This window comes from Protopterus annectens, chromosome 4.part0 (genome assembly GCF_019279795.1).
Source record: "Protopterus annectens isolate FY-2018-M chromosome 4.part0, PAN1.0, whole genome shotgun sequence".
NCBI lineage: Eukaryota > Metazoa > Chordata > Ceratodontiformes > Protopteridae > Protopterus > Protopterus annectens.
The window spans coordinates 1,311,337,944-1,311,365,884 of NC_056733.1; the positions used below are offsets into that span (position 1 = coordinate 1,311,337,944).

The 27,941-nt window shown below is 39.7% G+C and overlaps 1 protein-coding gene across 2 annotated transcripts in view; it reads right to left on the reverse strand.

Annotated features, from left to right (window-relative positions):
• SLC22A5 (solute carrier family 22 member 5) overlaps positions 1–27,941 on the reverse strand; it is a 703,827-nt gene that overhangs the window by 259,411 nt on the left and 416,475 nt on the right. For both annotated transcript variants that reach the window (XM_044069191.1, XM_044069190.1), the window contains one exon: positions 18,570–18,670. In XM_044069191.1, coding sequence (XP_043925126.1) covers positions 18,570–18,670 — 101 coding nt within the window. The remainder of the gene's footprint in view (positions 1–18,569; positions 18,671–27,941) is intronic.

The window sequence follows — 27,941 nt, forward strand, 5'->3', positions numbered from 1 at the left end:
TCCGAAGGAGGGATGGGCCTCCTTGAAATTGATTACATGTATAGATCTGCAATTGTGGGACTCCACACATCTGCTGACCTCAAGACCCAAATGTAGTGAAAGTTTCCAAACATGAGGAGAATGAATCTAAGATGAAATCTCTGCTTAATTTAGCAGAAGATTATCGGCATCAAGCAGGAATGGAAATCAAACAAAGTAGAAAAATCAGGCAGCAACTGAATGTGCCGAAAAACAAAAGAAAGACTATAAGGTGATGGACCTGATGAGAAGACAAGAAATGTGGAAAAAGCATAAATATAGTTGCAAGTATAGAAAATTTCTGGAAGAGCCTCATGTTGGACAGGAATGAACACAGGAATAGTTAAGGAGAGGCAAATTTAAACCAAGAGATGAAAGGTTAACATTGGCAGCCCAAGATAGTGGGTTACGTACATGCTCGTTTACAATGTCAATTGAACATGTGGGAGAAACAGACAAATGTAGGTTTTGTAAAACCCAATTGGAAACAGTCGCACACCTTGTTGCTGGTTGTGACATACTAATGGCAGAACGACTATATTGAAAGGCATAATAATGTGGCAAGACTGTTGCACTGGGGATTGTACACATATTATGGTACTGAAGTGGCTGAAAAACACTGGAAACATGAGCCACAAAGCATCATAGAAAATGATGAAGTTTATATTACATGGGATCACCCATTACCAACAGTTCAAAAGATATATGCTAGAAAACTGAATATAGTGGTCCAAGAAAAGAAGACAAAAGCAGCATTGATCATTGAAATCGCTACAGTGTCTTGTGTACAGAGAGACACAAAGTCATAAAATATCAGTATCTACAAGCTGAAACAAGAGCAATGCAAAAGAAAGATACCCAGACAGTTCCAACAGTAGTAGGAGCAACGGGTCTTACAAAAAGAATCTACAACTGTATTTAGATATTTTACCAATCCATGTAACTCCATACGAATTGCAGAAGGAGTCATTACTGGGCACATTGCGGGTGCTGCAGAGCACTTTTGGCTGACATCAAAGATTGAAATACTAATTTCCCGAACTTTAATCGTACTCTGACTTAGGAAATATTGCATTCATAAAGCAGCAGAAAGTACTCTAATAACTAAGCCAACATGAGAATGAAGAAAGGAGATTTTGCCGATTGGGATGACTGCAATTAGGGGTACAGAAAATGAATGAGGAGACTGGAATTAACTCGAGAAAACTGGCAAAGGAACCAAGATACTGGGAGCAAAAAACTAGAGAGGAAAAGGTAATAGAACAGGAAGAAGCCAAGAAGACATTTGGACTGCAAGGTTAGAAACCTTTTCCCAGAGAAAAAGTGATAGGGGAATCCCAAGTGAAAACCTGCTGTGGTAGAGTTTTTATTTGAATCTAGAACAGAAGTTGCTGTTAAAAAAAGAATAATTATAAAAACTATAAAATACTGCACGATAACTATAGGCATCAATCAGAGGAGGTAAGAAAAGATTATGAAGACAGACTGGATAAGCAATTCACAAGACAGACTGAATAAGCAATTCACAAGAAAACAATGGAAGGACATGTGTATGGCTCCCAAGTATGCAACAAAGTCTAGAAGATTTAGGATGTTTGCTTATTTGTGTTTGTATAGATATTTTTATACCCTAAGCAGACTCCAAAAATGTTTTCCTCAGGCAGATGGCAAATGTTGGAGGTGTGATGGGGATGAAACAGGTAACTGGGATCAAATGTTTCGGAGTATAATGAGTTGGCAAACTTAAATTCCCTACACAGTACTCTAGTCAGAAATACTGAGTGAACAAACACTTTTAACTAAGGAAATTTCTTTGAATTGGGATACAGGATTTGAATTGCCTAGACATAGTAAGGCCTTGTTAAGTTCAATTCTGTTGGTTGTCAAAAAAGCAATTACTAGAAAATGGAAATCAAAGTATTTGAAGTATTTTCTATATTGTAACAGAGATAAAAGAATTGGAAGTGGGATCTTTATAAAATGATGGGAGAAAATTACATATAAAAATGTAAATTGTGGGAACAATATATGCAGAATAATTTTTTGGAGAAGTGAGATTTAACGGAAGGCAGGAAATGAGCAGTTTATGTAATGTCGAATTGATGTCAGTTATTCAAAAAACATATGCCATATATGTTTGCAACTACTGACATGTTAATATGGTTTGTTTTCTTTGATATAAATGTATGTTTGCCTATGATTTAAGTCATAATTAAATAAAGCTATTAAACAATATTTAAAGAATTCCCCAATAAAGAATTTACAGTCAAGGAGGGTTGAAATAAACCACAAACTGAAATGGCTGCCAAAAAGAAAGGCCTAAGATGAAAAACCATCATAAAAATAAAAAAAAGTTCCTTAATGCCATAAAATCTAGGCCTAACAGTCTCTGAATATTCCAAAACATATAGCAATGAATGTGCCACTAAAGTATTAATTTCTGGTGGGACTGAGGTCAGTGAAGAGAACTACAGTACTTTAAAAAACAACTTTTATGCTCCTGTGAACAAGAATCATTCCAAAATTAGTACCTGCCTCAGAAATACTGACAGATTTTTTTTATCTTCAGTTCTTTAACAGACTTCTTGACCAATTCTGCTGTCACATTCAGGTGATTTCTTTATGTCTTGCTTCTCTAACTTGTTGACCAAGACAACAGTGGACAAAGAAGTTAGTTTTATGCAATGAATGTTGTTAAAAGAATGCTTCCAACAGCCTACCAAAATCATAATGTCATATTTGTTACAGATCTGTCCGAAGCTCTTTGAAGAGTACTATTACAGAGTAATCTGTATGCCACTGTGCAGACATTGTTAATGCAGAATGTGAAACACCTGAAGCAGCAAGAATTATGACAAGTGCCTAGCAGTACTGGCTTTATTTCCATGTTTCATGCACTTACCAGGATTCTCTACAATAACAACACAGGGCCAGCATAAGCCTTCTTACAGAATAATGGACTGCTGTTTAAAACTCTGACTAAGAGTATGATAAGGTAGGTGGTAGAAAACTCAAATTTTATAATTCACTGTTACCATCATTCCCAAGGAAGAGTGGAAGACGGCCCTTAAATACAAGATGCAAGACATAATTCATAGTTTGTAAGGAAGTCACTACTTCTGAGATTTCTCCTTTTTTATTATATTATGTTGTTTGTTTAACAGCTAAGCCCAATGGACACAAGTTCTTTTTTCAGTTCAACTTAAGAACATTGTCTGGTTAACTGACTTAAAGAAGATCCAAAGCAACTGAAAAACTTGAAAAAAATAAAACAACAAGGATACAATAGAAATAAGTGCAGTGCAGAATAAGATAATCCACTGCGTGTAATAGCAATAATATATTTTTCATTGGTCAGTAATATCAGCGATCAGGTTTTAAATGTGAAACTTCTTCAGTGAGCAAGAGGGTCTTTTCACAGTTCTGTTCATTCAAAACCTTGCTGATCTCCTGCAATATCACCAGTGATTTAGTTAATTAACCTCGTGTTGGTCCTTTACAGTGATCTCTCAATCTGTTTCTGTTGGCATTTCAGACAGTGTTTCAGTGGTTAACTGACTTGCTCAGAGTCACACAGTAGGCAAATGAAGGCTGAGGGAATCAAACCCTGAACTATAAGAAATAGCTGGTTGACACTTCATAGCATTAATCATCTGTGCTAACTTTCAGTTACAGACCACTATTAATACTATACATAGTTCCGGTAACCACAGAAATTTATACAATGAACATGTAGGTAGCACAGATAATTAGACTCACTGAAATGTAATAAATGTAAACCAGAAAGGACATGCTGACTGGATATGTACCCAGACATTCAGACTGTGCTGCAAAATTCAAATACAAGAGTCCAGGATAAGAACATGAGGGAAAATCTTTTACTGTCACTTTACATGTTCTAAGACCACTTCTTTTGGTATTTACTTCTCTCATATCAAGGCTGACATCAAGGATTTGTGATTGGCCATGTTTACAGATGATTACAAATTCAGAGCTGTCATTAATGCCTTATATGACTTACAGATTCATCAGGAGGGACTAACATGCATCAATACGTGGTGATTTGACCATGGGCTAAAACTAACTGTTAATAAATGCAGCATTGTGCCCTTTGGCAAAAGTGAGCACCCATGTACCTACCACAAAGGTGACACTTGTATGACAGCTGACCAGGGCACTTTCACTGACAATGATCACCATGTATCTAGTGTTGTAAGGAAATTCTTTTTTCAAGCCAGACTAATCACCAGAAGTATTTCTTCCAGATCTAAGGAAACTATCATTCTTATTTGTTCCTTTCCTATCAAGCCCATTTTGGGAAACACTTTAATAAGCTTATAACCAAACATGAGACACAATGACATCTCCTTAAGATAATAATATATCTTCCGTGAGCTACCCAGGCTGTCAAAAGGTGTTCACCTTTTCTCCTTTCCACAGACTCTTGAATGTAACCTCTATTTAGCCGACAGAACCTGAAAGGATACCATCTTATGAAACCCCTTGCACATCCACAAAACTAATAACACCCTTGACACCTGTTAAAGAGATCTTAACTTATACAGCAATATAAACAGGACTTGCTGGTGAGATAAACAGGTATCCCAGAGAATTCCTCTTTTATGGACTAGACTTTTTTTGGATATAAAACAAAGTAGCTCCCTGATCGTAATTAAGTGCAACTTTGACAAAAGGATGGCCGATGTTAAATACATCCTGTATCTAAAGCCTCACTCCTTCACTAAAAGGGGTTGAAACTAGGTAAAAAATCACGTCAATGGGTACCTACAGCTTGGAATATTGTTGCTAGGCTGCTAATGGTCCCCGGAGTATTAACATATGAACCTATAATCCTTTGCCAAAACAATCCCCTTCCATCTCTGTTCATTTGCAGCCCCGGTTCTTCTGGCTTCTGTCAGTTCTTACATGGCTGCTTCTTGAAAAGTTCAAGGACCACAACAGCAATACTTGGAGAAGACAAAATAAAATTCAAGTGAGAAAAGAAACAATATATATTAACTGTGAGATAGGGATATTTCAGGGTATTCTTATCAGGGATCCCTCCCACTCTCATTAATTGCATCTGCCAGGCTCCATTGTAATTATGTGTTGGGACAGCCTTTCCTCTAAGAGTTAAGTGTTGAGGTGCACTTCCTTATGCAGTAAACTGATCCAAAATTCAAGCCCAGAGTCCAAGAATAAAGCCAGGTGAAAAAATATCTTTGGTTTAAAGCTTTCTTCACTCAGAAAATAAAAAATCCTTTACAATAAAACGCTTTCATCTCTGACAATTCAGAGAAATTATCAAGATAAAAGCAGTCACCCAAAAGCTTCATTTAAATAACACATTCCCTAAACTAATCCACCAATAGAAATGTGCAAACCGTTAGATACATAAAACTGAACTACAGTAAAATCAGCATTTTCTTCAAAAAGCAGCATTTTCTTAAAAAAAAAACAAGCATGCAGTCAATAAACATAGAGAACACACAAGTAATAAAATATACAAGGACCACATATACATAAAAAAATATATGTAAATATATAATAAACAACTTTATCATACCTAAAACATCAAAAAGACATATACGAGTTGAGTCAACCTACAGTTTTAAAAAACAAGTTATTGGGAAAGACTCATTAATCCCCGGCCATTGGGTTGCATTAGTTCTCAACTGTCACAGGGCTTCTTGTCTTTCAAGTTGTAGAGGCCAAGGACCACCCCTTGGGTCCACCTGAAAAGGTTAAAAAATGGTAAACATCAAAGTGTGACCAGAGAATTCATTGCAATGTTTTGACAAAAATGGCATTGGTGTCCTTCTTTAATCTAATGTTCCTTAGGTGTTCATAATTACGGCATTTCAACTTCCTCTCTGTTTTCCCTATACAAAACCTGGGACAAGCTGTACAAAAAGCACAATACACTTTATCAGTCTGACAAGAACATGTTCTGTTCAAGTGATCCCTCCATTATGTAACAATAGTTAAAAAAAGCCACACTTCCTCATAGACCCCTCCACTTGTCCTCTATCCCGGGCTTCTAAGACATTTTTAAGACAACACCCTTTCCTATATACAATGATAGGTTTCTCACCCACACATTGCCTGATATCATTGCAAGAAGCCACAATCACCCAATTCTTATATAAAATGTGAGCAATCTGCCTAATAACCATATTATATGAAGTAATAAAGGCAGATCGATAATTGACATTTCCTACCTCATTCTGTCCCCCAAAAACTGTACTGGACTCTACATTCACATTACTCGATAGGGGCTCAACCCCAACCAGCTTCCTGCGAACAACTGGTCAGTACTCTAATTTTAGGAGAAAATGGCCTTAAAGTAACCCTTCTCCCTTTTATTGATAATCTCCAACATTACATCATTAACCAAACAAAATGGATAATCTCTCTTTAAAACATTTTTCAATAAATCGCAGTCAGTTAAGAATGCATCAAAGGAGGAGACGATATAAGCAGCCCTCACAAACTGCCCCTTTACTGAAAGACTTTCGGCTTTTCCTGGTTAGGGGTTGCCACAGTGGAACTCCGGTCCAGTCATGATTGGCAGTGGATTTTTACGGTGCCGCGTTGCCAGCCCAATGCCCAACCTTCAACAAAGGCACGCCCATTCACGCTCGCACCTACCTGCATGTCTTTAACGTCACTCGACCGCGGGAAGGACATGCAGATTCCACACAGAAGGCACTCCAGCTGAGAATCGAATGGGAGAACCTCTTGCTGTGAGGTGACAACGCTAACCGCTGCACCACTGCATCTGCATACAAACTGCCCCTTTACTACTGCTTTCTTTTGCTTATAGGGGTGAGGGCTGCTAAAATATAGAAAACTGTTGCAGTATGTCTCCTTCCGAAAAATTTCTGATGTAAACATTTGAGAAGGAATGCCCTTTATTAATCTCACATCTTCTTAACTAAATGGAACAGATGTCCCAAAGGCAGGACCGAATTGAGTGTGCACAGGTGATGTCATCGTCAAGCGGTGCCTGTAGCGTGAACCAGGAAGTGCCTGGGTTCAGGGAAAGTGGTGAGAGCTCCGTTCAACAACTTTTTAATAATGTGGAGCTGGATTCAGCACAAGAAAACCAAAATAATCCTAACACATGCATCCAACAGGTCACTAGTGGATTTAATAGATCTATGCAAGCTGGAAACAGTGAAATAAATAACAGAGTACAAGTAAGTGGAACTACAACAAACGGGCCTGTTGTGGTTAATGAATGTCTGGGGCATAATCAGAGATTCTTGGTGGAAGAGACAGTAAGTACAACTAGTTATTCCAATAACCTCCAGAAACTCTATTATTTATTATTAAAGGTTAAAAAACTACAACTGGATAACACTTATTTCAAAGAATGTTTACGTACGTGGTGCTTCCCAACTGGTTTGGTGGCAAATTTGGCTTTGCGTAAGGAGTTAATTTCCATGTTTGACAGACATGGCTCTGACTATGGAGCTGGTTGTCAGACATAATGAAATCCTTTTAACAAACCTAATGAGGGAAGCAATGGAACTAGATAAGAAAATTGTAGATGATGTGGCACATGAGCATAATGTTTTTAATTATAATTGCATATTTAAGAGCAAAGAACATCAAATTAACAATATAAAGAATAGGAAACTGAAAACGATTGAAAGGGACAGGGCACAATACATCAATAACGCAGCTTACCCTGAACCTCCCAAATCCCATGTTTGGGGTAGTGGCCTTAACTTGGACTCAATGGTTGAGAATAATAATGAGGAGACTTTTTTGGAGGAGGAAGATTATCCACCATTGAGAAGGTCTGAAAGACTGAGGGACAGATACAACAGAGAGGTCCCTGTACAAAGAGCTCAACTCAGAAACAGGGGTTAGAGAGGCCATGCAGCCTACCGGAGGGGGAGGAGAGGAGGTCCTTGGGGCTGGAATTAATGCTGCAAGAATGTGCCAGTAACCAGTGCACCATCCTTAAAAAATACTAAAGAGGCCTTTAATGTGTTCAATTTTTCCTCCTTGCAAATGAATGTGACTGGTTGTGACCTGTTATCTAAAGGTATTACTTTTGTACCTGTAAAAGGGTGTGATGCAGCTAATACATTGGTTGATCTGAGGCACTATGTGAGGAAATTTAATTTGAAAATACTTTTTCAATCTGTTGAACATGTCAGCCATCCTTTGCATATTTCTAGTACCTATATCTCCCCTGTGCAGCCCTCTTTACAGACATTTGAGTAACTGTGTGAAATTGATATTAGAAATATACCTAGGGTGGTGTGTACTCCCAATTTAAGTAAGGGTGAGTTAGAGGGATTGGCTAAATTAAAAGCCAGTAATGATGTGAGAATAATTAAACCTGATAAAGGTGGTGGCTTTGTTGTGATGAATACCAGTGATTATAATTTGAGAATGAAGAAGTTGTTAGGACAGTGGGTTGTATAGAAAAATACCACTGAATGAATTGAATGGTACCTATAACAAAACAAGGCATGAACTTAACGTTTTTTTATTGAAGGGTCAATTTCTGTAGATGAGTTCAACTTTCTGTCTGTATCCCATCCCAAAATTCCATCCATTTTTGGACTGCCTAAAATGCATAAGAGCATCTCAAATCCTCCCATGCAACCAATTGTGGATGGCCAGAGATCTATAACTTATCCCCTGTCTAAATTTTAGATATCACATTGAAACCACTACTGTTTAATGAAGTAAATTTGTGCAAGAATTCATGGGGATTTTATGGATAGGATTAATAATCTTGAATTTTTGGAGAATGTTTTTTTCATCACTATCGATGTCAAAGATCTATATACGGTGATACCCCACGACAAAGGACTCAAAAGGGTTTGTGAATTTTTGGAAAATAAGGGCATTCCTCAGTCTACCATAAATGTGTATGAACAGTTATTTGACCTGGTATTAAAGAATAATTGTATAATGTTTTTTGAAAATGAGTTTTAGAAACAGAGGGGGTAGCCATGGGCTCGCCATGTGGGGGTCTGTATTGCCAACATAGGGGTCTGTATACCAACATGGTCATGTTGCAGTGGGAGAAGATGTATTTATTCAAGTCATCATTTTATACCCACTGCAAGATGTATGTCCGATTTTTGGATGACATCTTTATTTTTTGGGTTAGACCTATGGATAAGATTTTGGATTTTCTGGCATACATTAACAGTTCAACTTCTTTCTTAAAGTTTACCCATAATGCTAATCAAATATAAATACCATATTTAGATTTGAGATTAATAAAGGATATTCCTTGTCAACTGTTAACATCACAAATTTTTCAGAAGGAGATATACTCAGTTTTCTACATTTTAGCAGCTCTCATCCCTATAAGCAAAAGAAAGCGGTAGTAAAGGGGCAGTTTGTGAGGGCTGCTCTAATGTTCTCCTCCTTTGATGCATTCTTAACTGAATGCAATTTATTGAAAAATATGATTTTAAAGAGAGATTATCCATTTTGTCTGGTTAATGATGTAATGTTGGAGGTTATCAATAAAAGGGAGAGGGGTTATTTTAAGGCCATTCTGTATCAAAATTATAGAGTACTGACCAATTGTTCGCAAGAAGCAGGTGGGGTGGAGCCTCTATCGAGTAATGTGAATGTAGAGTCCAATACAGTTTTGGGGAGTAAAATGAGGTAAGAAATGTCAATTTTTGATCTGCTTTATTACTTCATATAATATGGTCAGTAGGCAGATTGCTGACATATTATATAAGAATTGGGTGATTGTGGCTTCTTGGAATGATATCAGGCAATGTGTGGGTGAGAAACCCATCACTGTGTATAGGAAAGGGTGTTGCCTTAAAAATGTCTTAGAAGCCCAGGATAAAGGACAAGTGGAGGGGTCTATGAGGAAGTGTGGCTTTTGTAACCATTGTGGTTACATAATGGAGGGATCACTTTTTAACATAAATGGGGTGAATGCAAGATTGAACAGAACATGTTCTTGTCAGACAGATAAAGTGGTATATTGTGCCTTCTGTACAGTTTGTCCCGGTTTTTATATAGGGAAAACAGACAGGAAGTTGAAATTCTATATTTATGGACACCTAAGGGACATTAAATTAAAGAAGCACACCAATGCGTTGGCGAAACATTGCAATGAATTCCCTGGTCACACTTTTAAGGTTACCATTATTGAACCTTTTCAGGTGGACCCAAGGGGTGGTCCTTGGCCTGTACAACTTGAAATACAAGAAGCCCTGTGGCAGTTGAGAACTAATGCAACCCAATGGCCAGGGATTAATGAGTCCTTCTCAATAACTTGTTTTTTTTGAAACTAGAAGCACTACAGAGATAAATAACAAAAAAATAATTTTGGGTTTAAGTGGGTTTACCAGTGTAGGTTGACCCTAACTCATTATACCTAAAAAAAGACATACATGAAGTATTTTATTTTATATATACATATATTTTTTATATATATGTGGTCCTTATATACTTTAATTGTGTGTTCGCTACGTTTCTTGACTGCATGCTTTTTTTTTTTTTAAGAAAATGCTGCTGTTTGAAGAAAATGCTGATTTTATTGTAGTTCAGTTTTATGTATCTAATGATTTGCACTTTTCTATTGGTGGATTAGTTTAGGGAATGCGTTATTTAAATGAAGCTTTTGGGTGACTGCTTTTATCTTGATAAGGTCTCTGAATTGTCAGAGACGAAAGTGCTTTATTGTAAAGGATTTTTTATTTTCTGAGTGAATAAACATTTAAACCAAAGATATTTTTTCACCTGGCCTTATTCTTGGACTCTGGGCTTGAATTTTGGATAGGTTGCAAAGAGAGAAAATGCAAGAGTCAGACCAGATAGCCAGGGATCTTCATCCATCACAGGCATTTCCCCTGTAATCAACCTACTCCAAACATCTAAAAGGGTAACTCATCAATCACAAATGGTAAAAAAAAAAATACACAAGTGGCATACTACACAAGGGAAAAAAAGTACACTACAATCTCACATTTAAGGCACTAACATAAAAAGGTTGTAGAGATTAATGTAACACTAAGTAATTGGGAACATAGAAATAGCCCAAGACCAGATACACATGTAGGATAACCATTACACACGCACTGTCCAAGCTTCCATCCCTCGGTGGTATAGGATGTAATTGTAATGGTAGCAGTTGGCACAGAGGACTAAAGCTCTGAACTGTTAAGGAGCTTTTTCACATCTGCAGGGAACAGGGTTTGATTACATTAATATTCATTTGCATATTGTGTGACTTTGAGCCACAACCTGATTGTGCTCACAGGTCACTCTTGAACAAGGACAATTGTCTCCTGTGATGTTACCCAGTCAAAAATGTATAATGTAGAAATAAAATATATAAAAATAGCGAGCACATCATTACAGGCTCTTACATAAGCCCACAGCCTTCCCCCAAGCATCACACAAGTGAGACTTTACTTCCTAGGCTGTCAATGGTGCAGATGGATGCCTTCCTCTATGCCAAAAAATGTCAAATAATTTTGGATTTTAACAGTGCACACTGGTGGGTGATGTGGGTGGAGTATGAAGTGGTTTTCAGCTTTAAGGGTGGTCAAAAGCTGATTTCAGAGGTGTAGTAGCAGTCTAGGATGTGGGTGACAATGGCTGTGGGTCTTACACTCTGATGTGCTTTCTTCAAATATATTAATCACAAAACACACATCTATGTGACCTCAGTTATCTGCAAGGTGAAGTTATTTATTCATTTATTTTTCCAGATGGATGTTACTATAGGATCAAATGTATACTTGTATACTATACTAGAATGGTCTGCTTCTGAATTCCATATTTTTAAAATGTAATTAACACTTCTCAGAGATGGAGTGCGCTCCATTTTTTAACCTCTTCCTCCTTTACCCCAGTACTCTATCTGGTATCTGCTTGTAGAAGAACAAAGGACATGTTCATGTAAAGTTTAATACAAGCATGCTTGAAAATGCCTTTATATTTTATATGACATCAAACTCCAATCTGAAAACTCAAGCTACTACTCAGGAGAGGAAAGAAGAGTGTTGGTGGTAAGTGTTCTATTTATCTGACTGGTCACCTGGTAACCAGTACGACAGATGTCTTTATAATAATACAAAGCACCAAATGTTTGCACATTTATTCATGAGACTATTTTTGATAGCTAATATTATTACTATTACTGCTAATCTGACTACTGTAACTCTGCAATATAGTTTAGCCCAATAATCCAGTGCTTTCTGTGTGTAAGTGTATAAGCATATATACACATCTATGTGTAAACCCATGTACACTCACTAGCATATATGAAGTAGTACATATATTCATGCTAAAACAAGATATGAGCAAAAATTTACATTACAACATGCTTCTATTTCACTGATGTCAGACCAATGGTAAAATTAGTACATTTCTAAAAAATAAGTTACGTCTTACCATACTGTTCCATTTGTGTTGTCAGTCTTCACTAATCCCTGACTGTGGGCTTGGTTCCGAGCCTTGGAACTGATTATTCCAACTCCTGCCTTCCAAAACTCTTAAGCTAAACTCTACCCACAATGCTGTTCACCAAATTACCTCAGATCGAGTTTGCAAAATAAAGTGACAGACAAGAAATAACAGATAAGACACCATATCTGTGTCCCTATTGTGAAGCCAGTCTTTGGGAATAATCGATCCACCAAGAGATTTAAAGACAGGGGGAGGAGGGAAGGAATGTCATGGATTAGTGAAGACTGACAACACAGATAGAACGCTATGGTAAGACATAACTTCTTTATCTGATGTTGTCAATCTTCACATAATCCTTGACTGTGGGACAGAGTCCCTAGCTATCTGAATCTTGGAAGGTCTCATGGAAGAATATTCCTAAGCACCATTGAGCAGAACGATGCGCGTCCCCTAGAGACCTGGTCCACTTTGTAATGAGTAATAAAGGTATCAGGTGATGCCCATGTTGCTGCTGCACAAATATCATCTAACGAGGCTCTGTCATGAAAAACTGCAGATGTAGCCATAGCTCTCATTGAATGTGGTTTTGCATGGAGTGGTAGGGGGAGATCCTTTTTATTGTAAACAAAGGTGATACAGTACTTAAGTCATTTAGTTAGAGTAGCTTTAGAAACTGGACTCCCCCAAGGAAACTGAAGAAAAGGCAATAAAGTGCTGGTCTGATTTTCTGATATCCTTCGTTCTGTGAAGGTGGAAACATAGTTGTCTGTGAACATCTAGTAGATGCAAACAGTACTCCCCTTTATTGGAAAAACTGGGAGAAAAGACTGGCAGGTGTAAATTCTTGATTGATATTTGACTCAGAAACTGCTTTTGGTAGGAAAGATGGATTTGTTCTGAGTGAGACCCTGTCCTTATGAAAAATCAAGTAAGAGGGTTTGCAGGACAAGGCTTGTATTTCCGATATTCTTCTGGCAGAAGTAATAGCTATTAAAAATAAGGTTTTCCAGGACAAGAACTTTAAGTCAAAACTTGCTGAAGGTTTGAAAGGTGGAGAAATCAGAGACTTGAAGTACCAAACTCAAATCCTAAGGTGCAGAGGGTTCTTTATATGAAGGTCTAAGCATGAAGATTCCTTTCAAAAAGGCTTTACAAAGTTTATGTGACATAAGGGATGAACCACTGAAACCAGTGTGGAAGTTGGATATTGCAGCAAGATGCACCGAAACAGCAGAGGCTGATGCAGTGTCTCAAAGAGTAAGGCTAAGAAGTCTAAACCTTTGCGCATGGGTGTTGAATATGGGTCAAGATTACAGTCTAGTGACCATTTAGTGAACTTTTGCCACTTGTTATGATACAATTTTCTAGCTGAAGGTTTGTGGTGGGCCAGAATGAAGCGAATGGACTGGGGAAGAGAGAAAAAGATCATGGGAACTGGAGAAGCCATGCAGTGATTTTGAGATGTTGTAGATTCGGATGAACCAGTCCCACTGGGTGGGACAACGGGTCCGGAGCTGGGTCCAATATCAAGGGTTTCTGAAGTAGATGAGGTCATAGGAAGGGAAACCAAACTTGTCAAGGCCAAAAATGGGGCAATGAGGATTATTCTGGTCTCTGACCCGTTGGCTTTCTTTTTAGAAACTGATAAATTAGTGGAAATGGAGGAAAGGTGTACAATAGACCAGGGGGGTGCAATCTTGAAGGAGAGCATCTCTGGGTGACTCCTCAGGGGGGATTAGGGAAAAGTAACTGCTGCACTTGTTCATAGGGGATGTGAACAGGTCCCAGCAAGGTTGGCCCCAGTGGAGAAATATCTTTTTCTCCACCAATGGATTGAGAGACCACTCGTGAGGCATGAGGATGGTTCTGCTCAATTTATCTGCAATCATGTTGGAGCTCCCCGGGATGTGGGTTGCTACAAGAAAGCAAACGGAAGATATTGCCCATTACCATACTCTGAATGCTTCTTGACAAAGAGGATAAAATCTGACCCCCCCCCCCTCCGCTTGTTGATACACCAGATTAGTGACATATTGTCTATTTGAAATGCAATTGCTCCCAAGAGGAGGGCTTCTTAAAATGCTTGCAATGCTAGGAGCACTTCCCTCATCTCTAGAACGCTGATGTGCAAACTGGCCTCCAGCTAGTACCTGGTGCTTTGGACGATCTTTCCCAGATAATGCCCCTCCCCTCATCTGGGACGTGTTCATGGTCACTATGGCTTGGGGTTGAGGGATGGCCTGACAAGACTTCGTTGGAGTAAAGCCACCAACTCAGATCTTCCTTGCATCGACTGGTGCTCATAACTAGATGAAATACTGGCTGATTTAATAAGGACCACTGGGAGGCCAAGAGCCATTGAAAAATCCACATGTGATATCTGGCCAGGGGAACTAGAGTGATACAGGCTGCTGTCATTGATCCTAGGGCCTGTAGAATGAGTCTTGCTGTTACTTTCTGCTGCAAATGATCCAGCTCACTTGTGATCTGATCCTTTGGAGTTTTTCTAGGAGAAGTGACACAATGCCGGTGACTGTGTCGAACATAGCTCCAATGATCTCCAGCTGTTGACATGGTCCTGGATGGGATTTTTCGTGCTATACTGTGATGCCTAGGTTGGAACAAAAAAGAAGAGCATAATCTCATGCCTTTATGAATTGATGCCTAGTGGGAGCAGTAAGGAGCCAGTTGTCCAGATATGGAAACACTCAGAATCCTAGCAGTCTGAGATGAGCTGCTACTACTGCCATGCATTTGGTGAACAACATGGGGACTGTGGTGAGATCAAAGGGAACTGCCCTGAATGACAGTGACTGGATTCCAGCCAGAAGTGCAGGAATCTTCTGCACTGCTTGTCCATTTTTATATGGTAATATGCATCCTGAAGATCTACTGAGCACATCCAATCATATTTTCCCAAGAAAGTAAGTATAGACTGAACCAAGACCATCTAGAATCTGATTTGTTGCATTGATTTGCTCAACTGACTGAGGTCTAGAATTGGTCTCCAGTCCCCTTTTTTCTTTGGCACTAAAAAGAAACTTGAGTAGATTCCAGATTCTCTCTGGTCTGGAGGGTCTGGATGACTCTTTTGCCGAGCAATTTTTGAATTTCTGAGACTGCTGCTTCCCTGTAACTGGGTGGAACGTCTGGGATTCTTGTCAGTCTTTTTGGTTCATCTGACAGGGGAATGTTGTAACCTCTGGTAATAATCCTCTGCACACATTTGTCCATCATTATTTTTAGCCAGGCAGATTGGTGTAAGGATAATCATCCCCTGCCTTCCTCTTGAGGAAGATGGAGAGGGTCTTCCCATCTTTCTCACATCTCCCTAGAGTCTCTTTAACTTTGGGGCCAAACAGGGATGATCCATCAAATGAAGCATTGACAAGAGAAGATTTAAATGGCTACACAAAATCACACAAGTGCATCCAGGCGTGTCTCCTAATGGTCATGCCTAAACCCACTGCTCTGGTTGTCCCTTCGGCAGCATAAGCAATTAGCCTCATGGACAAATTTGAAATGGATTCTAGGCTGGCGAGCTGAAAGTCAACTATCTCAAACCCCTTCAGCTACAGCTCCTGAGACAGTATCTAAAAGCTCTTTAATAAAATCTCTCTGAAGTCTTGTAAAATGTGCCATATAGTTCAAGAACCTGAGAGCAAAGGTTGAAGAAGCACATACACACTTCCCAAATCTATCCATTGTCCTAGACTTCTTGTTAGGAGAATGAATAGTAGGACTTTCATCAGCAAGTTCCATACTGGTGGCTGCCGCTACCACCATGGCATCTACAAGAATACCTTTGGCCCAGTGCTGCTCATCTTTTGCGGCAGAGAGAATACGGTCAAGTCTCTTGGGGATTGGTTCAATAAAGTCAGATATCTTCCAAGCATGCTGAGCAATCAGTTTAATAACATCAGCAGCAGGCGGAGAGATCCAAGAGCTACAGGCTAGGCACAAAAAGCCTCTAGGTATACTGATTCCTCTGAGGAAGGTTGGAATGTAGTCCAGCTACCCCTCTGTTTAAGGATTTCTAGGATTACTCAAAGGAAACATCTTTGGTGTGACTTCAGGGAAATGTCTCCTTCATCGAAATCAGCATCTTCAGTGAAGGACTCTTCAAGGGAGTCCAAGTGCTTCCTCTTGCACTTTTTCTTCAAAGGTACCTCTTTGGTGGGGTGCTCCAGAGAGGTATCTAAAAATGACACAACCAGAGTGGTTTGGTCCTGAGACTTTTTCCTATGTCCTGGGGCTGAAACTAGCAGAAGCTCTGGTCAAGGGGGATACACACAATGTTTGGTGCGACAGGGAATGCATAGACTGTTTGCCTGCAATGGACAAGCCTCTCTCCACAGCCTGAAAGGCAGGTCCCCACAATGGAGGGACGGGAGCCCGGAACTGAAATATATCCTTCAGAACCATGGTCCCAATCCTGCAGTGAGGAGGCCACCCCCGATGTAGAAGGCAGGGTCAAGCATACATATGCTGATGCACCGAAGGGCATGGAAGGCTCCGAAAGAATCAAAGTTGAATCCTGCCCCCCCCCCCCGGGAATCAACAATGAAGCCCCAACCCCAGGAGATCTTCAGTTCCGAGGAACCGACCGAACTCAGGGTAACTACTGGTGTTGGAGAATGAGCTCTGGCTGGCACCAATACAGTCAAAGCCAGAAAGGTCAGCACTGGGGGCTCCAAAAGCACAGCTGGACTCAAAGAAGGAATATGGATGGGTGTAGAAGAAGGCAAGGTTCCAGAGCTAACAAGGCTAGGAGCAGTGGATGGAGGTAATCCCCTCACAGTTAGGAGCTGGTCCACCAGTCTCATAATATCTGACTCTGAAAGACTCTTGGTGACTGAATAGAAGAGGCAGATGGAGACCTTGGTGGGCATCTCTCCAAAAAAGGATTGGGAGGGTAGTCTGCAAATGGATTTATGGAGAGGAGTAGATTATACTTGGTAGGACTATCACCCGAGGTTCCTTCGGTACAAAAAGGTCCACTGGTACCAAATGAAGAGTTGATTGCACCGAAGCTGGAACTGAAGCTGTCGGTGCCAAGAGTACCGAGGGATGAGCATTTTGGCCCAGTGGTGCCAAGGAGGCTGTCGGCACAATGGGAGACCTGGGCAATTTAGAAGGCAGGTGTGTGAGGGAGCTGTCGGAACTGGAGTGACTCTACTTTTTTGGTCTAGAGGAAGATGTCTACAAAGAGGAGGAACTGACTTCTGGACCAGATATTGCCCCTTCAAACTCAGACTTAAGAAGGCCTTTCAAAATTAATTTATTTTTTGATTTCTATCAGGGTTCTGGAACTGAACTCATGACAGATCGCACAGTGTTCCAGAAGATGGACCACACCAAAACAATACACATAAAGAGTGTGTCCATTTGAATTGGGCATTTTCCTATTGCGCTTTTGCACCTCTTGAATCCCAGAGGTACCTTCAGAGGGCTTGTCGACCATATTGTCAAAAACCAAGGCTACCTTACACACAGATACACTCACACACAGACTTTAGAATAAGGAAATACATTGATATTATAAAAAAAAAAAACGGAGAAAAGGAAAAAATGAAAAAGGGAAAAACTACCAACGATGGTATTGAAGGTTATCCAAAGGTAAAATGGAAAAGATGCACCAACAATACTACTTGAGAATATCTAACAGTAAAGGAGAGGAGAAAACACTCTCACACACATGCTAAAAGATATTTAGAGAAGCAGGCAGTAGAGACTGGATAGTAAGCAAAACATCTTTCAAATTGTGAAGAAAGCTAAAGCTCGAGAGACTGGATTGAATTCTTCTGGCACTATCAAGCGGCAAACGACATCTGGGGTAATTTGGTGAGGAGCATTGTGGGTAGAGCTTAGCTCGAGAGGTTTGGAAGGCACAAGCTGGAATAACAGCAGAGTCAGTTCCAAGGCTCGGAACCAAGCCCACAGTCAAGGACTATGTGAAGACTGACAACATCAGACTAAATTTTATAACAGCCTGAATTCACTTAAAATCTGTATAAATATGACTTGTACAACATATGTAAAACTGATTAGCTAGAAGCAAACGTAAAAATAATCTGATGCTTCCGTGTAGTTTATGTATGCTGAGTACCTTCAATGCCGCAAATACCTACCATACAAGAAGTGACATAATAGTGATACATCTGATATTACGGGTTTTCACCAGATCCAGAATGTTATGCGTTTGTTCCGTTTTGTCCTTTATGTCTTCTAGCTAAAAATAAATAAGTGCAAAATGATCAGCTAGAAAAACCTGGTTATTAGGATACAAGCACAGTAGAAATGCATATGTATTAATCAGTGGTTAGTACTTTGTTGTAAGAAGCAGAAAAGATGTTAATGGCACTAAATGCAGAGGTACCTTTTTTGAGTAATATTTGCAAAACTTTACAAGACAGCACCTGAAAAAGTGCACTCATAACAAAGATTTCTGTCTAGTTAACTGGATGTTACACATGTTAAATGTCCACCTGTAATTCTGGCAAGCTAGGTAATGAAAGGAGTCTGGATAATGAAGCACCAGCCAAGAAGGGGATGCATTCTGCAATACGGGGCAATAAGAAACAAATGGCAACCAACTACAGAAGACTGATACAATACACACTGCCTTTGGGTTTAAGGGGCAGGCTGAGTTAACACAAGTAATCACTACTCAGTTAGCCTCCTTAAAGGGCAGACATTCAAAAAATTACTGCATTGAGGTCATGCACTGTTGTAGATTATAATGCTGACATCACCCAAGCATTGAATTTGCCTGAAGTATGCCACAGATATTTACTCTTCACTTACATATGAACACTCGTAATTCCTACCCACCCAATATTCAGGCCTGCTGCAGAAGCTGGTGGCATACTTGTTAGTACAGTAAGAACATTAAGTCGGACAAGAAAAGTTGGGATGCATGGTAAATAACAGCAGAAGCTAAAGCCCTAAAACATGTCCAGTGTGTGTAGATAATAGGTCGCAGTGACAGAAAGCGATTTAAATATTTTCTGCATACTGTGCTGCACCAATGACAATGCACTGTAGACATGTTCTGCAACAGACTTGCTCTGAAGTGATGGATGCAAAATTACAAGTTGGTTTAAAACAGAGCACAACAGTAGACGGTGAAGCTACAAATCAGAATAGTACTGGCATGAGTGAAACAACTCCTGATCTGAGGATGGTGAATTTTATGTAAGTCAGTAATCTAAGCAAAATGTTTAGTTCTTACAAATATGAAGAGTGAAACTGGGGAAGACAAAGTAATCTGAGTGTAAATGGCCAATGGTTTGCTAAAGATTATTCCACTAAGTACAGATTCAATGTAACACTGTTACAAAAGGTCCCAATAAATATACCACATTTTTCCACTGTGCACCTGCCCAAAATCTAAGTATTAGCAATCTGCTTCCTCTCAGTCTTAAGATTTCAGCTTGTAATGCCCACATAAAGAGATTCTTGTAAAAGTACAGCAATTATAAAAGGTACTGAGAACTGCTTACAAGTGTTTAAAATACAGTAAATTTAAAACTTTATTAAAAGCTTTTTGCGTATTCAGCTGAACTTGTGAGAATGTTCTGCTGGGGACTTACTTTAAAGGTCTGAAGGCAGTATTACAAGGTATGTTTTACAGAGGGGACATGGGCAAGTGCTGAACCTACAGAACAGAATACCAGTATAACATAAATCAGTACATCTCACACTCGAGTATATATAAACTTGTGTAAGTCAAGAAAAGTGGTTGTAAAAACATTATGTGTACAGTAACCTTAATCAAATTCACAAAACTTTCTACACACAATTTGTCCTATACGTCTAATCATTTGCTTGTTATGCCAAAGCTTTCTACAGCATCCTTTGTTTACAATAGTGTATATTCCTGCATATATTCAGTTATTCATTGTTGTCTTCTATGTATAGCCTTGACCTTTGGCTCAGGTTATGACTGACAGGGCTGTAACAGCCCAGGTCACTTATCTCATAGGAAATGATAAATGAGTAAATAAATAAATAAATGTCCTTTTCACACAAGCGTTTCCATTTATGGTATCCGCCTTCAGAAACTACTTCAAGGTGGCAGCTTTGCAATACTGTCATAATTCTGTTTTATAAAATTATTCACATTTGCCACAATGGCCTAACACAGTATTTTTCTACAAGCTTGTTCTTTTACACTCCAAAATGTATGCTTAAACCATTCTATGATAATACCAGTAGAGAGCCGACAAATACGTACTATATGGGAATTATGTTTTATCATACAGAAAATGACATTACCTGAGATAGGTTGGATTAAATAGGCTCTAGTATAAAATATTTATTGCACAATAATGGAGTCTAGTTTTGATTTAAAATAAAAGAATATTAGGAAAAGACTTAGCCTCAGTAACACATACGTGGGTGAAAAAAATTCATGCTGTGGAACTGTTAATCTGTTAATTAGAAAAATGCCTTTAAAATAGCAGCTATTTGATTTCCACCTGGCACAAATCTGAATGACTACACAAAGCAGCTTGTATATTTCTATCTAGAAATGGCACATTTTGGGAAATCTGGATGTTTATGTGGCTTCCGGTGGGAAACATATGCTAGTTATAAGAAAGCAAGTCTCCAAAGTTGCACTTGGCATTCTGCAGATACACTACTTGACCAAAGTAAATCGTATTCCATTGCTATTGAATGTTATCTGCATTTCAATAGCCAGGGCTTCCAAATACACATTACAATACTAAACACGAACTCCCATTCACTGAAATATAAATGAAAATGCTCACAAAAAGGGAGATTATAATATGTTGCATTTATTTTTGCAATAAAACATTTTCATATTATACAAGTTGTAAAAACAAAACATTATAGTCTAAAATAATCTAATACAGGATTTAAGGACAACAACTCAGTATTAATGGTTTTAAAATAATATATACACTTACATGGATGGGTACATGTTGACATTCTGAAGATCATAAATGTGAGCCTCAGAACTGAGATTTTGAAAGTGCAAAAGAGGGGAAAGGAGTCCATCACAAGTCCAACACTGCAGTTAATCCAAAATATTATTCCCCTTACTCTGAAATATAACATACTGAGATAAGTGTATATAAGTAAAAGAGGTGTGGGATACAGCCCCTCCAAAAACAACTTCAAACTATAACAGCAAGTTTTGGATTTACTGTCATTTGAACTGCAGTAAAGCGTTGTGACTCACAAGACAGAGTCTCCAACTTCTGATCAGGAGTTTACTTTGGTCACAAATTCTGGATCCAGGACTGGTCTTAACCGTGTTTCAGCCAAAACAACAGAAAATACAGCTGAGAGAGGCATTTATCAAACCAGGGGATCTAAAGTACATAAACAGAATTACAGCTGGAATTACTACCTCTAGTCACTTGTTGCTTGCCAGTTTTCCATTAGTACATGCATTTTCCAGGCATAAATTAATTAACTTTTCAAGCCTATACACCGTAGGCACATGCTGTACTGCGAGGATTACCTCATGTCAGATTATGTTTTTTTATACATAAACTTGAATAGCTTGCCTTTGTTAGTCAGCGTGGCATGGTAAAAAACATAATAAACGAATGTACACAGATCATCTACTATCAGCATCTAATTTTCATTACAAACTGTATAATTTTTCATAAATGTGTATTAGTTACATAAATGGCATTGTCACTAATTAACTACATATGCATATACTCACTAATATTTTTCTTTAAGAAACTTATCTGGTGCTAATTGTTTTATTATATGTACTGATCTGCCGAAACTCCTGGGTCATGGCCTATCGAGTTAATAAACACTAAACACTAAACTGCAAGTCAGAAAGAAAGAACCCTGTAAGGAAGGGGGCAGTAAGAGATATGTATCGTGATGCAGAATTTTCTTAGTCTTGAAAAAATAAACAACCTTTGTATGTACCCTAATGAAAGATCTTCATAATCCATGTCTGTCCACTCAACAGACAGACAAGCAGAGGTGTAACCAGCTATTTTGGCCCCTGGAGCAATCCTCCGATATTGCACCCCCGCCAGAAATGTTAAGTTCCTCAGAAGAAATGCAGCATTCAAATGTTGGTATTGTACTGATTGTACTGACCACCAACTTGCTTCTACCAATCATGCCCCCTAACACTTTTCATAGCCCATGGCATCAGGAAGGAGGAAATAGGAGTGCATTCCCCACTGTTTTTGAAAAAGTACACCACTGCCATGTTGGCTGAGTGGATGATAACATCCTACAGAGTCTTGAAAGGCTTGCAACATAAACAGGACTGTTCTCATTTGTGGAATACTGATATGTAAGCTGACCGCATCCTGTGGTCAAAGTCCCTTGGGCTATCGTCCCTAAAAAGTGTACCCCCACCTGTCCTGATGACACATCTGTGTGATGACTGCCACACTCAGGGAGTGCAGACATCTGAGACATACCTGTGAGTTTCTTTTCTGGTTGTCAAGGGTGTCTCTACACTGGGACCATGAAATCTGAGACCCTCATCTGAAACCTTGTGAAAGGTACCATAATTAAAGTAACTGCTATAAGACCTAAGATTTAGTACATTAAGACAAAGGACCATTGTCATGGTCTCTGAAGAAAGATTTTAAAACCCATGAAAGGCAGCCTGTTTATGACAAAGTATCCAAGTAACACTCTAAAAATAAGCACTTATGACAGCTCCATCTATGGCTTTGGAGGGTTCACAGAGTTCCCCAAGGGCTGGAATAGTTGCAGCAGACACTTCCTTGCTAGTTTCAGTGACTACTGAGTGGAAACATCCACAAGTTAATCATCCAAAAAAAAAATGAAAACCTTTATCGATAACAGTCTGAAGGTGAAGGTCAGATGCCACTGTGGTCATTGACTAGATGAACACGTCGGAGGCAGTGATGAGCCCTAACTGTAGGGCACTGAACTGAAAAGAACAGGTTCTAACTTAGGAGTACACGAATTTCTGAACTCCTTGGTGATCTTTAGCTACTCATATGCATCCCAGGGTGTCCACACAACACACCCAGCCTCTCCCTGACAGACAATAAAGGACTGACTGCAATGTAAGTATCTGGAGTTTTATTTTTGACACAAGCTGCTTGAGGCAGCTGAGCTCTGTGAAGTGGGTTTGAGAACCTTTGTATTCTTTGGAACCAAAACTTTGAATAGTACCCAGACCATTTCTTGCCAGGTACAAGCTCCTGGATTACTCTTTGTAAACTACCTATTTTCTTGTCACAGTCTTTTGATGAGGTGAAATATCTAGGAAGGATGATGGCTAAAACAGGGGAATGGCATGGTGCAGGCCTGGATATATACCATCCCTTTTCTGTCTGTTCTGTGTGATGGCCTACCATTCAGGAAAGTGGAAGAACACTTGAAACCTGACTGTTTCCAAAAGAGAGCAGTTGACAATTCCTCAATGGTTCAGTTAAGGGGGCCCAAGAAGAATATGCATTCCTTGGTTTTGCTGATTACCCATACTTGTGGATGGTGTCTGTTTTTGAAACAGCTGCACCCATGCTGGTCTTTATCAGAATGCTTCCGGAAGACTTGCTGTTGGCTCATTCTAAACCATTATTTCCAGGCACATTTCTGGTTATGGCAAAAGGTTTAAAAGCTTGATGCCAACAGATAAGAAAGTTTTTCATTTCAGCCACCAAACAGGACCGAAACACTAAAGGTGAAGGAGTGTCCATATTCACCAAGGATATTCACACCACCAGGCTAGTTGCCCAACACAATGCGTCTGAAATTCTCCAGGTGCAACTAACACTAGGTAAGACTACAATCCAAACTGTAGCTTGCTACAGATCCCCCACCATGCCCCAAGATTCTCACTACAACTTTCTAAACATACTGGAAAATATTAAGATACAACCAAACACCCTAATACTGGGTGATTTCAACTACCCTGCCATTAACTAGAAAAATGACTCGTGTACCAACAACTTTGCCCAACTGTTCTTGGAATTCATAAATTCCAATGCCTTGGATCAACTAATCCCTAGTCCCACCTGGGGCTCCACTATCCTAGACTTTGTCATTACCAACATGGGAAATCGATGCTCCTCACCTATGGTCACCCCCTCGTAGGTCAGGTCTGACCATAAGCTAATCGCCCTTAACATCCACATATCACCCCCACCCCCCAGTAAGGAAACTTCCATAAAAAAATTCTCCAAAGCCAACTTCATACTACTCAAGTCAGAAGTGACAAACTTCATGACACCCATGTAGATGGGAACTGAAAGTTCGACTGCTGAATCCTGCACTAAGGCACTGTACAAGCACATCTACTCGTGCATGAATCGTGCCATCCCAAATAGAACCAAGATGCTCTCCTCCAAAAAAAGGAAGCCAATCTGGTGGTCCCCTGCCATAAACAAACTTTACAACAAAAGGAAGAAACTGTTGCAGAAAAGAGAAAAATCCCAGGATGCAAAAAAACTCCCTTACCAGCCTCAGTAAGAAGCTGAGATCCCTCATAGACAATAATCTAAAATTCGACCTACATGTTAACCAAACTATCAAAACCATCAATAAAAAACTAGGGTCACTTTACAGAATAAAAGTCTTCCTTACCCCTCCACCTAAAATTGCCATAGCTCGCTCTCACCTTCTTTCAACCCTTCTGTATGCATCCCCTCTACTCTCGAATTTAAACAAGACTGTCCTTAACAAACTCTCAATTTGCTACAACCACATTGCCAGGTTTGCCACTGGGCTGCCTTTAGGACACATCATTGCATCAATCTAAATCAGCTTGGGTGGCTTGAACTACCCAGCCTAATCCAGTATAACCAACTGATTATGGCCTATAAAATCCTCTATAATACTCCTGCATTTAAAAATATTATCACCCCCTATAACAATCCTAGACCGCTTCGATCCTCTAACAAACTACTAATTCAGACTAGCAAAATTAATAACACAGTCGGTGACTCTCTCTTTGCAAACTCTGTAAGTTGATCCTGGAACTCTCTTCCAGCTGATATTACCTTACTTTCCACCTTAGGTCAATTTAAAACTAGATTCAAACAACATTTGTCTCTTAACTGGCTATGTCAATGTATCAAGCCTGGCTAACTCTCTCTAGAATGTGTAAAAAATCTGTTAACCAGTTTACTGTGCAATTTAATTTAATCCTGACTTGCGCTCAGGATTAACTTTAACCTGTGGAACTTGTTTAACTTGCTTACTTATGTAATCGCTGTAAATAGTCTGTTTGTAATATGTAATGCTGGTATTATGTAATGCTGTATCTGCTTTCCCTTGGAGCTTTTCTCCCCGAGCCTCCGCTGAAAATGGACATGCATCCAGTCGGACTATCCCGGTCAACAAATGTAAAATAAAATAATAAAATAAAAAAATAAAATCCTCCAAAGCTAGTTACGAAAATAAAATTGCCAAAGATTCCAAAGACAACACAAGGCATTCTATAACTGTCAAAAATCTAAATGGCAATGCTCAGATCTGCTCTGAGCTACTACAGAATGGCATTTAAATATACTGATCCCAAGGATATTGCCAATATCCTGGCAGATCAATTCAGTGCCAACTTCACCTCCCTCTCACCCCATTAAACGGCCCATCTCAATACTGGAAGATTGCCAAATTCTGGTAATAACAGCCACACAGGTAAAAAACACACTCTCCAAAGCTAAGAATACAGCATCCATGGGACCAGATGACATCCCGGGCTGTGTACTACATGAACTACGCACCTCACCTAAGTGTCATGTTTAATCATAGCCTCACCTCAGGCTTCGTGCCCACTGAGTGGTGCATAGCTACAGTTATCCCACTCCACAAGGGGGGATCCACCTTGGATCCCAGGAACTACTGCCCCATCAGTCTGACGAGCCTCATCTGCAAGGCCATGGAACGTATTATCATGGCACTTATAAACAAAGACATTGGCAACCTTCAAACACTGGACCCCACCCAGTTTGGGTTCATGAAGGGCCGATCTTGTCTCCTGAACCTGATTGACGTCTTCGAATCAGTCTCCAGAGCAGTGGACGAGGGTAAGGCGGTCCACACAGCCTATCTGGACCTCGCCAAGGCCTTTGTCACCATCACCCACTCTGGAATCAGACAGACTTACTAAGCTGGGCATTAATCCCTACTTCACTCGATGGATTGCCAAATGGCTTACTGACAGAACCCACACTGTAAAAGTAGCCAACTCCAAATATAGCCCCAGACAAGTCACAAGTACCTCAGGGTTCAGTCCTGGGACCGCTCTTGTTTGGCATCTACTTCTCTGAAGTACAGGCCAACACTAAGGGACTCTGGCTAACAAAGTTCGCAGATGACTGCAAACTGGGCGCCATTATTGAATCCCCAAATGATGTGGATACTCTACAAAAGGGCCTTACAGAAACAGATGCTTGGTGCCAGAGCCATGGACTCAAGCTCAATGCCAAGAAATGTATAGTTATCCCCTCTGGGAAAAAAACATGTACCCGTGAATTACCTCATAGGTGGCAGTACACTAAACACCGAAAGTGTGATAAGAGACTTAGGGACACAGGTGGACAGTGGTCTCACCTTCGATAACCATATCGCCACAACAGTCAGGAAATCCTTCTATGTGGCACACCTCATCACTAAGGGCTTTTCATCCAGAAAAAAGGAGGTCATTGTCTCACTGTACTCATCCATCATTAGACCCATTATAGAATACAATGCCCCATTTGGTATGTACCTCTCAAGACATCTGCAACAATTGGAAAGGCCACAGAAATACCTCACTAAAAGAATCACAGGCCCAAAGAAGATGCCCTACGCTGACTGCCTTAAAAACCTCCAGCTATACTCTGTCACATATCATCTACTCAGAGACTATCTCTGCTTAACATACAAGGCCATGTCAAATCTAGAGCTGTTGGACATGCTACACCTAAAGAAATCCCAATCCCTCAGAGCCATACGCTCCAGGGATCTAAACCTTGTCATCACAATAAACAAAACATGCTGGATGGATAGGTTCCTGACTCAGAGACTCCCCAGACTCTAGAATAGACTTGCCATACATATCAAGCAGAGCGCCTCTTTAGCCCTCTTCAAAAGGAACCTTGACGATTGGATGGGAGAAAGGAAATTCACCCCGGAGATCACGTCAGTTTCCCTGCTAGACACGGGTCCAGGGAAGTAAATAGTGTGGGAAGAAATAGCCAGGGAATTGTTATGGCTATGCTCGTACAGGCCCTAGGGCTGATAGCCTAGTACCAACCTATGAACCTATTCCTGCTCACTGTTCTGCAGCTTAGCTTTCACCTTTGGGTCAAATACTGCAGTGCTTTGAATGGAGTGTTGGTGACCCTTTAATGTTCTCAGTACAATCTATTGCCACTGGCAGGTATGCCAACGAAAACCCCGTCTTAACTGCTATAGATGTTACTTCCACTGTTTTATGGTCAGGTTAAACAGTGGAAAATGTTAATACCCGTGATCCCAGTCTCTTTTATACATCACAATTTATTTATTTATTTGATGTTTGATTA